The sequence below is a fragment of the Vitis riparia genome, unplaced genomic scaffold (genome assembly GCF_004353265.1).
Source record: "Vitis riparia cultivar Riparia Gloire de Montpellier isolate 1030 unplaced genomic scaffold, EGFV_Vit.rip_1.0 scaffold315_pilon_pilon, whole genome shotgun sequence".
Classification (NCBI taxonomy): Eukaryota; Viridiplantae; Streptophyta; class Magnoliopsida; order Vitales; family Vitaceae; genus Vitis; species Vitis riparia.
In genome coordinates this window covers 394,420-409,611 of record NW_023269667.1, presented here as the reverse complement: position 1 = coordinate 409,611, position 15,192 = coordinate 394,420, and the positions used below count along the sequence as shown (strand labels likewise).

The 15,192-nt window shown below is 34.7% G+C and overlaps 1 protein-coding gene and 1 non-coding gene across 2 annotated transcripts; both read right to left on the bottom strand.

Annotated features, from left to right (window-relative positions):
• Positions 1-3,037: 3,037 nt before the first annotated feature.
• TRNAN-GUU lies at positions 3,038-3,111 on the bottom strand. Its single transcript has one exon. It is a non-coding gene; the product is annotated as a tRNA-Asn (tRNA).
• A 657-nt stretch (positions 3,112-3,768) lies between these two features.
• LOC117909761 (pentatricopeptide repeat-containing protein At1g77360, mitochondrial-like) lies at positions 3,769-11,659 on the bottom strand. The gene is made up of 2 exons (XM_034823819.1): positions 9,783-11,659; positions 3,769-4,287 (listed from the first exon to the last, which is right to left on the bottom strand). Exon 1 carries the CDS (start codon positions 11,289-11,291, stop codon positions 9,783-9,785), a length of 1,509 nt encoding a protein of 502 aa, XP_034679710.1. The 5' UTR covers positions 11,292-11,659; the 3' UTR covers positions 3,769-4,287.
• Between the last annotated feature and the right edge of the window lie 3,533 nt (positions 11,660-15,192).

The window sequence follows — 15,192 nt, the reverse complement described above, 5'->3', positions numbered from 1 at the left end:
ACAAATTAGATTTATAAGGAAGAATAGGAATTTATAAAAGATGAAACTGAAAGTGAAACTAATGCGTCACTCATCTATCCCCAAAGTAAACTAAAACAAGTTCTCAACAAGATCATAACCTAGTGCTTTGATAACACTCTATCATGCCCCAAAACCCACTCCAAGGGCATGACGGTCATTTCACACCTCAAGCTCAAAAGCTCAAAGAGGAAATGACAACATTCGTATTATAATTGGAAATTTACCAATTACCAAATTTTTGTTCAGAGTAGTAGGACAAAATTATAAAATCTCCAAGTATCAACTTTAAAAAAAACTAATACATCAACTAAAGTGTTATTGTCCAAATAACTCCAAACTTAAAATAATTCAAACGAGAATTAAGTTTTAACATCTAAACAATGTCCAAAATAGAAAGAGTTTAAACAAATTTCCTAATAAAGCCAAATTTCCTTCCTAACGGCCACTCCTCACTTGAACTGAGGTTACTTGAAAGATTATCAAAAAGGGGGATGAGCTTAAAGCCCAATAAGAACATTAATACAGTTTCATGGATCAAACATTTTTAATCATATTTGTTAATATAAGATATAACATATACTTACTTTCATAAAAACTTTTGAGCTCAAAATACTAATACATTCAAACTTTTCAACAAAACTTTCTCATATCCATTTCAAAATAATTCCTCATCAAAACCAAATCGAATACATTCAAAATATCTTTACTTTGGTTATCGTATGACAAATGGTGCTGAATTAGGTGGGGCTTCACAATTGAGTAACTAGTTTCAAATTTGTTCCATTTAAGATGAACAAAACCAAATGTCAACAATTATAAATCGTTGACTTGGGTCATAAGATCAACTATTATAACTCGTTGACTAGGGTCATAAGGTAAATAATTATAACATGTTGATTAGGGCCATATAATATCAACTATTATAACCCGTTGATTAGGGCGGAATATGTCAACAATTATAACCCGTTGACTAGGGCCATAGAAATGTCAACAATTATAACCCGTTGATTGGAGCCATAGGAACCAGAGTTGCACTTTATTTCATTAATTCAAACTTGTAAAACAAAATATCCAAAAATTTTCATTTTTTCAGAAACAAAAAAAATTCTCAAATATGATTTCCATACAAAGCACATATTTGATCCATGCGAAAAGATAAAAATAATATTTTTACACATTTCAAAATACAATATAAAAAGGAAATTATTTTCTTTTATAAAAGTCTGCATTAATTTCCCTTACCTTGAAGAAGCGCTCAAAAACTTGAAGTATTTAGCTTGACGAATTTACTTCTCACCTAACATAATATCATACACAATTATCTAAGGGTAAAAATTTGACAATCTTAAAAACATTTTATTTAGTATTAGGGATCCTAATTAATTTCTCATGCTAATATTATTACTACTCAATATTATTTTCAACTTACTAAACAATAATAAATTAATTTACTGAGTTTCCAAATTATTGTAAAATTCATTTTCTTTCCTAATCTTACCCCCACTATTCATTTCTTTATATACTTAAATTAAATTAAAACCTATACATGAAACTATTATTATTATTATTATTATTGTTCCTATAGTCCAACTGTCACTTAACCACAATTCCACCTCCACACCCCATTATATAAATAACACTTTTTTTCTTCTTCTTTTGTTTCTTCCTTCTTAGACGTCTACACATATCCTTATTTTTTTTTTCTTTTAAACTCTCTACTACACGACACACATCTACATTATTATTATTATTATTATTATTATTATTTTCTCTTCACCATTCTAGAAAATCATGCTACTCTTATTTTATTTATTTATTTTTTCTAGATTTATTCATTTGAGTAATCAAAATCTGTCGATCTCCATTAATAAATCAAACTATGTTTATTCTTGCATAGTTTAAACAAGAACTAATTTATTCTTGCATACATAGCTCTGAGAAACATGTGGACATCAATGAAAAAAGAAAAGAAAAAAAAAACAATTCAATCCAATTCAAAGAGATGTGCACTAAACTTGAACGAGCCAAAACTAAGGATCTAATGATCATCCTAAATCTTAGTTTCCTATCAAATACTAATTTTTGAACGAAATCCATGGTGCAATTGATATCTAATAAGTCACAATCCAACGTATAAAATACTTTAAACTAAGATGGTGTTTATTTTTTACTTAAATTAAGATGGTGTTTGTTCTTTTATTTAATTCTAAATAAAATTTAAAACTAAATAGTACTTAATAATTTTAAGTATTAAGTTGTTTTTTTTAATATTTTATTTATATTAAGGAATAAAGAAATAAAGAAAATCAATATATTATTTTTAGTACTAAGAAAAAGTTAAATATTTTTACTTTTCTATTTAGTGGAAAATTTAATAAATAAGTTGTAAATATATATATATATATTTGAAATATGAAAGTAAGTTGTTTTTAGCAAAAAGTTAAAAAAAAAACACACACACACACGCACAAACAAATCTAATATATGACTTGTCAAATAATCACAAGGGCATGGTTGGTGCAAAGTATAAAAACAACTATCTACCTCATTGATTCATCATCTATACTCTTCTTGGATCTATGATTCATTTATATTTGATTATATTGTAAAAAGTCTAAAAATTCCTTTTTAGGAAATACTTCTATTTTCGTACATAGAAATAATGATAAAATATTTTCATAAACATTCTTTTTGTATTGAAAGCATTACATCTTCAGATTTGCTATGGTTAAATATAACCAAATAAGGGCATATTCGCTATACAAATTCCACATTCAATACAACATGCACCTATTCTACTCGGTTTGTTGGTCAAAGACCAAACACAAAAGCAAATAAAAGCACATAATGCAAGAGCCTTGAATTCATTCATCCTCTTAGAATTCTAAATAATTTGGTCATGATCATAAAATAATTTTTAAAAATTAAAAGTTCTAAAGACAACCTAGTTGGAGGGCTTGAACTTCAAAGTTCAAATTCAGGAATTTTTTTGTAAAACAAAAATTATAAAACAATACGCTAGAAGGAGGGCTTGAACCTCCGACCTTGTGGTTAACAGCCACACGCTCTAACCAACTGAGCTATTCCAGCTTGCTGTGGATGACTATTTGTTAAATAATTTTATTTACTACTATTATGGTGAATAGACTAACTCCCCTTACTCCCTTGACCATCTTCTAAAGCCAATGAGAGGTAACATCTCCAAAAACATATTTGCATTATTCAATACATCTTCATATTTTATACTACTTGTTATTAATTTGTTGAATTAAAATGAAATGCTCATTTATAAGACTTATTTTGGTCACTGTAGAAAAAATTTAAATATTTTTTCAAATTTGCAGTAATCTATAATCATTATTTATCATATGCTTAAATGTTTTTCATTATAATTAATTTTATTTTAATAAAATTGAAAGTGAAATGAGGAAGTATTCATCCTTGACTTTCACCTATTTCTCAACTTAGAAATATGCCTAGATGGAAGGAGAAACCACACTAAATGTTTTGTCACACTGGTTTCTCCACCAGTTTTTTCTTTTCTGTATGAAAAAATGCTAATAAGATGACTTATTAGATATTTGGATATACTCTAGAATTGAAATTACCTTGGAAAAAAGTCTGAACCCTAAATTAAGACATGGATGGGTGGTGTCAAGATAATTTTGTCAATTATTCAACTAAGAATACAATTAAAACTAGTACAAAGATTTCAATAAATTTTCTAATTTAACAAATTTAACAAAATTCATGTTAGAGACATCTTAAATTAAAATTAGTAAGTACAAAGATTACATTTTTATCAACACCACCTTCTTAAAGTTGGTAACATTAACAGTAGCCAGCAATTGTCCATACCATGAGGAAGAAAACATTAACTGAAGAGCATGTTTTTGTGCTAACTGGAAGAAACTTGTACCCATTACAAAATGAATATCACTCAGAAAATTGGTTCTCAGAGTCTTAGTAGTTACTAGTAACTACTGCATCATCCTCAGTTGCATGGAGGAACAGTTGCTTATAGAGCTCACACATGGGGAGGGGGGAAGCTAATCAACCTGTATGTCGCCCTCTGGACTGGTAGCTCACAACCGAGTGTAACTCCTCTTATCAAATCATGTGTAGCCAATCACCAAGGAAATCTTCTGCTCATGGCAAGTCCATCTTCAAACTTCATCACTTTGGTGCCTCAGTAAAGGAAAGAGGGGGTTCCACCAGAAGGTCTTCAGCTCACACCATTCAATTCTTTGTTTTTTGAAGAATTGTCTGTCCAAACTCCAAAGGGTCACGATATAAGCAGCCAAGTGGGTATTAACTGAACAATAGGTTTCATAATGAATGTGTTTCATTCCAAATAATACCAGCTGTAACCAACCATGCCTACTATATCCATACATAGATATCACAGATCTTCAAAAATGTTCAGATAGCACAAAAGCCAAAATATTTCAAATTTATCCCACAAAACCTTCAGCACCAACTTATCCTTGGACGTATTCACAAAACCAGAGCAACTAAAGCTAGATCTGAAATTATGGAGTGAAGGGAAGCAAAGTTGTATTTTCTCAATTCAGGGGTCTAGGCCTAGCAGGCCAATAGAGGAATGCAGTGAGGTAAGTGGTTACAGAGTACCTCCACTGTTATTCTGTTTGCAGCACATAAGAATTATAATCATTTATTGCTGGAGTGCATAATATACATTATGGGCCAAAATTCTACAAACTTAAGCTTTTTAGAAAATTGGTTGTCTAACATTGTGTTAAGGCCTTGTTTGGTAGAAGGTCATGTATTCAAATCTCATCATGAGTTTATTTCCCCATTTCATTAAGTTCAAAGGAGGCCCTTTGTGGTTTGTTTATTGTGGGCCCATGTTTGCCTATATGTCACTCCACGTGTAGGCATAAGGTTGTAAGTGACGAAGGGTGTTGGAGAACATAATACACATTGTGGACCCAAATCCTACAAGCTTATACTTTTAGTAAAATTGGTTAACATGTATAAAACCATCCATCTTCCTTAAAATGACAGAACTACAACTGAGAACCCCCCATATATTCACAAAGGACCAACTTGTTCTTAAAGAAACCCCACACTTCATTTACCCACACTCTTCATAATTTCTTCAAATGTTACCTTGAAAATGATTAATATTTCATCAAAAGCTTTTTGCTATATTTTTTTCTCTGTCTAGTAATAGCAATTTAGGCCTACACCAACGACAAAGTTCCAAATCCACACCCACTGAAGGATGTCAAGTTGTCCACCATCTACTAGGTGAATGAGTTCTCAATGGACTTGATCTCGCAAACTCCCACATTAGAGCATAATTTTTTTGATAGATTATGCTCTATCAAAAAAATTAGGCTACAAATAGGCAAAGTGTTGTCTAGGGAATTTCCTCAATGTCTCACTATCTTAATATGCTGTTTTTGTAGGATGCAAAGGCTATGATGCCAAAATATAAATCCAAACTCCAAGAAAACCTTAAAAATGGTTGACCTTACAATTTGGAAATTTTGAGGAAAACTAAGAATCTGCCTAAGGAAATATTGCATTTTCAGCTTCTAAAGTTGATCTCATACCACAACCCAATGCACAGAATTTTCAGTTCTTGTCAAAATAACAGGAAAACATCCAGAGAAGTTTTACCAGCAAGTTAGACCTCCATGTTATTGTTATAGCTCCAATTTATATTTTAGCTTTTTGGTGCCTAATTAACATGCTCCTTGCCTATTATATGTTTTTTTTTTTTTTTCCTTTTCTTCTAGCATTGGTACCTCATTCTTGTCAGAGACTATCTTTTATGTGTGTGGGTGTGGATGTTTATATATGTGTATACATGCTTATGTATATATAAACAAATAAAGATAAAATTTTCTAGAAATTAGAGAATGAGAAGACAATCAATCAAGACATGGGAAAACACTGCCCTTGAGAAGTGATTCGCCCCTCGGGGTGCATTTCAACATAGGCAGTCAATTAGCACTCTGTTCACCGGGATACAAAGGTCTGTAGCCTCCTACAATGAATACTCACATTGTTCGGCTTAATGAGATCAGATAATTCACAAAGATGAGTTCCTTATTAAGTTTTCTGGGAAACATTTCCAGTTCCAATAAAAGACTAAATTTTATATGGGAGAATGGGAACAGAGAGTGAGAGTAGTATGCACGAATTGTGGAAGTTGCAGAAATGGTTTTCCCCCATGAAAAGGACTCTGCAATATGATACATTCTTAGAGGAATTTCTCGAACTAAACAGAGACAAGACTTTCACCAAGCCCAAGGGCTCAAAACAAGAAGCTCCAAACAAAAAACTAAAGGACTTGACCATGGGATTAAGAATTCCAGCAGCACAAGGAAGAATACCAAAGCTAAAATTCAGACCAAAGAGAAAGATGAGGTTTTTTTTTTTTTTTCCTGTGGTCTGACAAGGAGAGCAATGAACAAAGTATTGGATTAACCAACAAAGAGAAGTTGAATTGATTTTTCATTTCATTGATAAAGACAACTGTATTAATCAGCCAAAAATGGATGAATTGCAAGACCATGCAAGAGAACATGGCAAGCAAACACAAAAAAAGGGCATGAAGACAAGAATAGATGTAATGATACTGGAGCATAGGCTAAGATATTCTAAACAGACACAGTTTAAATGTGGATATGAGGAGCATATTGGATAATCCGATTGGTCTATATTGTTGGTCATATGTTAGGGGTTATTTGACATCTTTAGGACTATTTCAAGTCCTTATAAGATACTAGTCTCACTAGAATATGAAGAATGTCTTTGATTTGAGGCTTCCTTGCATAACAATTTACAAGAAAAGTAGAAGCCCGAAATTTTTTTCCTCTGGTAGGTTAATTAGAAATATATATCAATAAAAGCACCTACATAAAAAAAGGGGGTGCAACCTATGTTCAGATGTTACATGCAAGTAGTGCAAAAGCAGGATAGAAGAAACAGCAAATGATACACTCCCAACTATCCCTCCCCTAACCTATCTATGAAGTTGATAAAGGAAAGCTTATTATTCCTTACAACCAAAGTGGAAGCCTGGATTGGGTGACAAATAGGAGTAGATGACCATACGATACCCCTACAAATTATATGTCTGGAAATTCTAAAAGTGTGAATCTTTTTTAGCTAAGAAAATTATGCCATAGTTTTTTCCCTAAGAGGATACCTTTTATTATGTCAGGTGACTTGAGGGCCTTGGAGGCATTAGAGAAGATCAAGTAGATTCCTTAGTACATCCTTTCCCATATTTTTTATCACATCTCTTCCCCAATTTTTTTTTCTTTCAAGTGACATCTCATCTCTCCTTTTTTTCTTTCCTTTACTAATCACCTTGTCCTATGCCCCCCTGCACCCCCACAAACAGAAAAAAAAAGGGGGGAAGGGGGGGGGGGGAGGAAAATCCAAAAGAGTAATAACTTAACAAAGTTCTAAGTCCACCATTTGCTTCAACAAAGCAGGTTATTTGATTCAATTTGTATACATCAAAACATCTATTTAACTTCTTCCCAGAAAACCTTGTAAGCTAAGAAAATGCTACTGGTAATAAGGCTTGACAAACGTATAGGAACAAGCTAGAAAAATAAAAAATGAAGTGCACAATTACTGATGGGTAGACCAATGAATATATGCAACTAGCAAAAATGAACACATTCATTCCTCACCCAGCAGCAAAGCAAAACTTTGTTTGAGGGAGCAATGAACAAATAGACGAATTAGAAATGTAAGAAACTGATAAACTGGCATTTAGCATTTTATTGACTAATTCATGGATTTTTTTTCTTGATAGATAACATTTTTTTTCCCTGCTGGATCTCAAACCTCTGAACCTCCCACATCACCACCCCAACCCCTTGCCACTTGAGTCAGGCTTGAATGGTCTATTGTCTAATTTATGTAACCCATTTGTTGATGCATATGGTCCAAGAGAAGATGTGTATACATGGAATCAAAGAAATATCAAGAAGCCAGCAAATTCAAACCATCCACCAAACCATAAAGACTATAGTTGGTTAGAAAGAGACGCCAACAAAACACATTGCTTTAATATTTCTGCTGTAAAAAACAAAAGGACTCTATTTAAATTGTGCACCTAAAACCTCAGAAGCAAGGTCAAACAATCCTATAGTTATGGCCAATGTTGTCAAAAGCAAAAGGCGATGTTAAGGCGATAAGACTGCTTTCAGCTTAAGGCAAGAAACAAGGCGATAGACTAACTATAGTATGGCAATTAACAAAAATACATATATTTACCTACTTGATGTTTAACCAACATAAGTGTTGTCTTTAATAATCAATACTATTAATGTTTCATCCCTCATGCAGTCTTTTAAAATTAAAAAAAATAGTAATAATTACTCAAGTGTTTACAACGCTTTGGAGCCAAACAATTTCGGGTCATTTCCAATTAGAGGGGTTTGGCTTTCGTGGGTGCAACCTAGAGTTCGCTTTTTTGTGTGGGAGGCAACGTGGGGTAAAGTTCTAACCTTGGATCAAGTTCAAAAATGAGGTTGGTCTTTAGCAAATAGGTGTTACTTTTGCATGAAAAATCTATATATCACTTGCTTCTCCACTGTGAAAAGACGAGTTTTATGAGAGCTACTTTTTGCGCCTTTTAGAGAGACCTTTTGGGGTGAAATGGTTCTTTTATGGGTAAGAAGCGCAAGACCCTAATGCATATTCTGGACAATTTGAAAGGCAAGGAATAGAATTGCATTCGATGACTAGATATTTTCAATCCAAAGACTAAAAAGCGTTTTTGTTTGCTTTCTTTGATCAAAGACTAAATTGTTTATAGATGATTGTTCTCTAACTTTAGTAAGTTTCTTTGATTGGTTGGGTACTTATTGAGGCTCTAATTCTTTTGGTAAATTTTTCTCTTGTTTGAGCCTTGGAGGTGGAGGAAGGTTGTTTCTTGTATCCCTTGGGTCACTCTTTTAGCGACTCTTTTTAATACAATTTAATTCTTTATCTATCAAAATTATTCAAGGTGTTAAATATCATACCCTCATCATAAGAAACATCATATTGTTTAGAGAAATTCATCCAATCTAAATGTATACTTTAATTTTCTAAACATCTAAAAATCAAAATAAAAAACAAATAAGAGAATGAACATCCTAGAGAATCTTTAGGCATCATTATCAATCATCATTGAAATTAAAAATGTCATCATTTCCATTAATGCTAGATTGATAACCCTCCAACTCACTATAACTATAATTGATAATATAATATGTCATCTTATACTTAATCTAATGTTAGATTGAACTAAATTACAATCTAAGTGTGTTTGATCTTAACCCACACTCAAAAGTAGTCACTATGCCTTACCCCTTATCCTAAGGCAACCACCTAGGCATTGCCTCCTTGAAACTGTCTTGCCTAGGTGTTCAGGAGGCAACTTTTATTCACCTGGCTTGGCTTGGCCTGATGGCCTAGGCGATCGCCTTTAATAACACTGGCCAAAGAAACTAGAGAATAGATAAGATATAAAGAATAAACACTATATACTCAGATAGTAAACATATTCAAACAAAGAAAAACATATTCATTATTCAATACCAATCAATGTCACTAGTTTATTCATCCAAATGCCACTTTTTCAGTTTTTCTATATTGGCACAAAGAAAATGAGGAAAGGGCATTAAGCGGAAGCCTACATGGCTTTGTATAATTAAATTATTTTCTCTAAACAACAGCATGAACAACTCATGTACCAAAAGAAAGCACTTTGAACTGACCTAACGAGTTTTCCACTTTCTCAAAAGCTCATCATATACTGGTCCCTTTCCCACTTCAACAAGGGCATGTTTCAACTTTGACAATGTGGAAGAGGTCAATTTGATCCCTCGGACAATCATATCCTTGGCATATTTAACTGCTTCCGGGATCCTATCATGATCACGCAGACCTGTAACCAGCAAATTCCCTGTCTCCTCCAAGCCAGAATCATGATTCTCAATTATGTATTTCCAAACCTTTATAGCCTTATAGACGTCCCCAAGATCCAAGTAGATCCTAACCGCTGCATTACAGTTTGTCAGGTCAGGCACACACTCATTTTGAACCATTTCACTGAATATTGAAAAAGCCTCCTCTAACTTCCTTCTTCTAATCAGGAACCTAAACAATACATTGTAAGTTTCCGAATCCGGGAATGCCCCATTGCAAACCATCTCATCCAACATCCCTCTTGCCATAACAATATTGTCGCACGAACAATGCAGGGCAATCATAGAATTATACATTTCAGTATCGGGTCTACCAATATTCCTACTTAACATTGTCTGCCAAAGCAACTGGGCCCCTTTTGAATCACTTGTCTTCACACACTCCTGAAGGCCAATCCTGTAAAACCTCATCCCGGGAGAACACTGTCTATCCCTCATTATCTCAAAAAACTTCATAGCTTCGCGCCTTCCATCTGGACCATGGAGCAGAGCATTCAAAAACGATTCATATGCTGACACATTTCCTGGATCCCAACCAATATCCATCACCATCTCATCAAAAGTTTGCCTAGCAGCACCACAATTCCCCTCACTCTCCCAACCCTCCAACAAAATCGCATAAGTATCCGCGTCCGGCCTAATCAAACCCCTCACATTGCGCAAAAACTCTGCCGCCTGCACTGTTCTCCCATCCCTACAAATTGCGCTAAGCAGAGAATTAAGAGCCACGATGTCCCGAGGACAACCGTACTGTTCCATAACATCAAACGTCATGATCGCCTCTCGGACCCGATCCGCAATCACATAACTACTAAAAATAGAAGCAAAAGTGGCCAAAGACAGCAAACCTTGCTTCTTCATGGACTTGACCGCGTCCCACATTGCGTCAAACAACAAATTCTTGCCCAGCATATCCACGACCAAATTCCAAGAGTATGGGCTATGGTTGTCATTGAGCTGGTGGCCGGACCAACGGAAGAACTTCACGGCGGAGCCGGGGAAGCCATAGGAGAGTTTGAGAGAGTCTTCGACGTCTTCTGGAGAAACCCTAATGGCGGTGTCGTGCAAGACCTCTTCGACGGTAGAGGACGGGGTGTTGGCTATTATTTCGCATAGGAGTCTAACTTTCGGGCTCAAATTGGGGGTTTCGAGGTATGTGGGAAAGCTGGGTCGCTTAGGGGTTTGATGGTGCGTAGCTGAGTCTGTGGTTGAAGATGAATGGCGCTTGTTGCGGTGGTCATGGTGTAGTGGTGGAGGAGAAGAGGTAGTGTGGTTTGGCCTCTTGTGCTTCTTGCCCATGGAGTCAGAAACACAAAAACCCTAGAAAATCTGCAGTAAACCCTAGCCGGAGAAGAAATATATACATTCTTTTGGTTTTCAGCCCATGAGAAAAAAAAAAAAAAAAAAAAAAAAAGGAAACATATTCCCTGCCATACCAACCATTTAAACAAATTTCCATCACTTGATTGTCTCTATTCCATGCGTTCTAATCCTTTTAGTAAACTCCCATCATTTGCTTTTCTCTATTCTATCATTCTTAGTGGATAACGCTGGGTATACTGCACTGGTGATATTTAAGACATCATATACACACCTTTTTCTATTCTAACAAAAATTCGAGGAGCTTTGGAGAAAATATTAATGAGCTGATGCTTAAAGACCCTTTGTATGAACACCTTTTGCTATTGAAAGAAAAATTGGAGCAGCTTTTTACCACCATCTTCAAAATTGGAATAGACCTTTCATTATCAAAGAAAAGAGTTTATGAGTTTATGATTGACTCACTATAATTCAGTGAAGCATGTTTATTCCTAAAAATTAATTCCAGTAATCTTATTAATACTCAAAACTTGTATTCTCTGTCTATATATATAAAACAATTTAATTAGTTGTTATTGACTTAAATATGTGTCATATATTTGTCTATGCAATGGAGTTCAAGGGTTATCCCTTCTTAGTTATAGCATTATGGCCAATGCATCAATTTTGGTGTATAGTCTCTTCAAATTGATAAATGGTAGTTTTTTTATTTTTTATTTTCATTCATTCATGTACAGAGTATATATAGAGGGTAATCACCATTCTAAGAATGGGAAAAAATGATACAAGGAAATAATAATATAAGGAAATAACAATTAATATCCTAATATCTCAACTTTCCTGATATCTCACTATTCCTAATATCTCAATATTCATAATATCTAAACTTTCATAATATCTAAACATTTCTAATATCTCAACACTAAATGATATAGGGAAAGAATGATATAAGGAAATCATACCTAATATCTCAACACTCCCCCTCAAGTTGGTGCATAGATGTCACACATGTCCAACTTGTCTAAAAATTTTGAGAACACTTGACTTGAGACAGCTTTTGTGAGGATATCGGCCAATTGATCTTCTGATCGAATCTTAGGCAATTCCACAATCTTATCATCCAACTTTTCCTTAATGAAGAATTTATCCGCCTCGACATGCTTTGTACGATCATGTTGTACTGGATTATGAGCAATGTCACATGCGGCTTTATTGTCACAAAACAATCGGATTGGTTGCCTAGATAGGTAACCTAAATCCTGTAAGAGGAGTCTTAGCCATAATGCCTCACAAAATCCTAAAGTCATACCTTTAAATTCCGCTTCTGCACTTGAACGAGCGATGACATTCTGCTTCTTACTTTTCCATGTCACAAGATTACCACCTACAAAGGTAAAGTAACTAGATGTAGATCGCCTATCATCCACTGCACCGGCCCAATCAGCATCAGTATATACTTCTATACTCTGATGATCAACATTTTTAGCAAACAAAATTCCCTTCCTATGAGCATTCTTCAAATACCTCAAAATACGCATGACTGCATTCATATGTTGCTCTCCAGGATTGTGCATGTATTGACTCACTACACTCAATGCATAAGCAAGATCTAGTCTTGTATGAGCTAAGTACATTAATCTCCCCACATGTCTCTGGTATCTTCCCTTATTGCTTGATACTTGATTAGGCTCAACACACAATTTCAGACCTTCTTCTATTGGTGTATTAACAGGTTAACATCCCGACATTTCAGTCTCCTGTAAAAGATCTAAGGCATACTTTCTTTGAGACAGAAAAATTCTTTTACTTGATCAAGAAACTTCAATCCCAAGAAAGTATTTCAGATGACCTAGATCTTTCATGTCGAATTCTCTAAATATATAATTTTGCAGAGCTTTTATTTCTTCAGGATCATTTCTTGTAACTACCATGTCATCCACATATACAATGAGTGTCGTAATCTTACCATGTTGCTTTTTCAGGAACAAAGTGTGATCTGAATTACTTTGACGATAGCCAAAAGCTCTTAATGACTTTGTGAACCTTCCAAACCATGCTCTCAGGGATTACTTCAACCCATACAATGACTTCTTCCATTTCCACACCTTCTAACATTGCTTTTCTGACACCATGCATCCTAGTGGAAGATCCATATATACTTCTTCAGATAACTCGCCATGCAGAAAGACATTTTTCACATCGAACTGTTGTAATGGCCAATCTAGGTTTGCAGCTAAAGACAGTAATACTTGAACCGTGTTGATCTTAGCTATAGGTGCAAATGTCTCTGTGTAGTTAATTCCATAAATTTGAGTGTGCCCTTTTGCTACCAGTCTTGCTTTAAATCGTTCAATACTACCATCTGCCTTGTACTTCACAGTATAGATCCAACGACACCCAACTGGCTTCTTTCCTGGTGGACATTCTACGAGTTCCCATGTTTCATTCTTTTGCAATGATTTCATCTCTTCATTCATGGTTGCTTTCCACCTTGGATCAGCTAAGGCTTCCTGCACACTGTTAGGAATAGATACAATAGATAATTGATTTACAAATGACTTATTTGATTCAGACAAACGATGGTTAGACACATAGTTGCTCATAGGATATTTGACTTTGGTAGACAGTTCAGGTTCATGTGTGAGTTTAGGAATACCTCTATTATGACGGTGTGGTAACCGTTTCATGAATGGATTAGGTTCCAAATGAAGAACACCCTCAACAGACGATGATTGGTTTGGTATTTCAGTGAAGACATCTTCAGACCCAAATTGTTGACGACTCATATCCAACTTACCCGCTTCTTGGTTCACTAGTTCAGATTGTCCATATTCATCATCCTCAGAGATATGATAATCGTAATCGAGAGTCTGAATTTCCTTATGGTACTCCCTCTAAAGTTTAGACTTAGATGAAAAATACATCGAATCTTCATGAAACACCACATCCATTGTAATATACATTCGTCGAGTTGGAGGATGGTAACATCGATATCCCTTTTTGTGCAATGCATATCCAACAAACACACATTGCAATGCATGAGAAGTTAACTTGGTGCGTTGGTGTTTGTGTAGATGCACAAATGCCACGCAACCAAAAACACAAGGAGGTAGATTTGGGACGGTTGGGGCAACTACGACATTAGTAAGAGCTTGGAGAGGTGTTTGGAAGTTAATTGAGCTGGAAGGTACCCGATTGATCAAGTATGTGGCAGATGTGATTGCTTCTCCCTAATAAGATATCGGTATTTTTGCTGCTAGCAAGGAAACACGAACAACCTCTAATAAGTGCCGATTTTTTCGTTCAGTGACTCCATTTTGCTAGGGTGTATTGGAACAAGTAGTCTGATGAATGATGTCATATCCTTTCAAATACTTTTGAAGATCAGAACTTTGATATTCTCCACCATTATCACTACGCAGAACCCAAACCTTTGCATTGTACTGAGTTTCAATCATTTTATGAAATTTTTGAAACAACAAGTTCACTTCATCTTTGGTCTTCATCAAGCATAACCATGTCATTTTGGTACAATCATCAATAAAAGTAACAAACCAACGTGAGCCACTCAAAGTTGGGACTTTGGATGGGCCCCAAACATTAGAATGTATAACTATAAAAGGAAACGAACTTTTATTAAAAATTAACGGAAACGAAGCATGATGGCTTTTAACCAATTCACAAATATCACAATGGAAACCAGAAATATCACTCTTTGCAAACAAACTAGAAAACAATTTTTTTAAATAATCAAAGGAAGCATGTCCCAAACGTCGATGCCACAACCAAATTTCAGACTTTTTCTTCTCCCCCTCAGATTCATCTACCATCAAGGCTTGTTGCAACTTATTTGAATCCTTTGATTGCAAGTCCAAGTAAT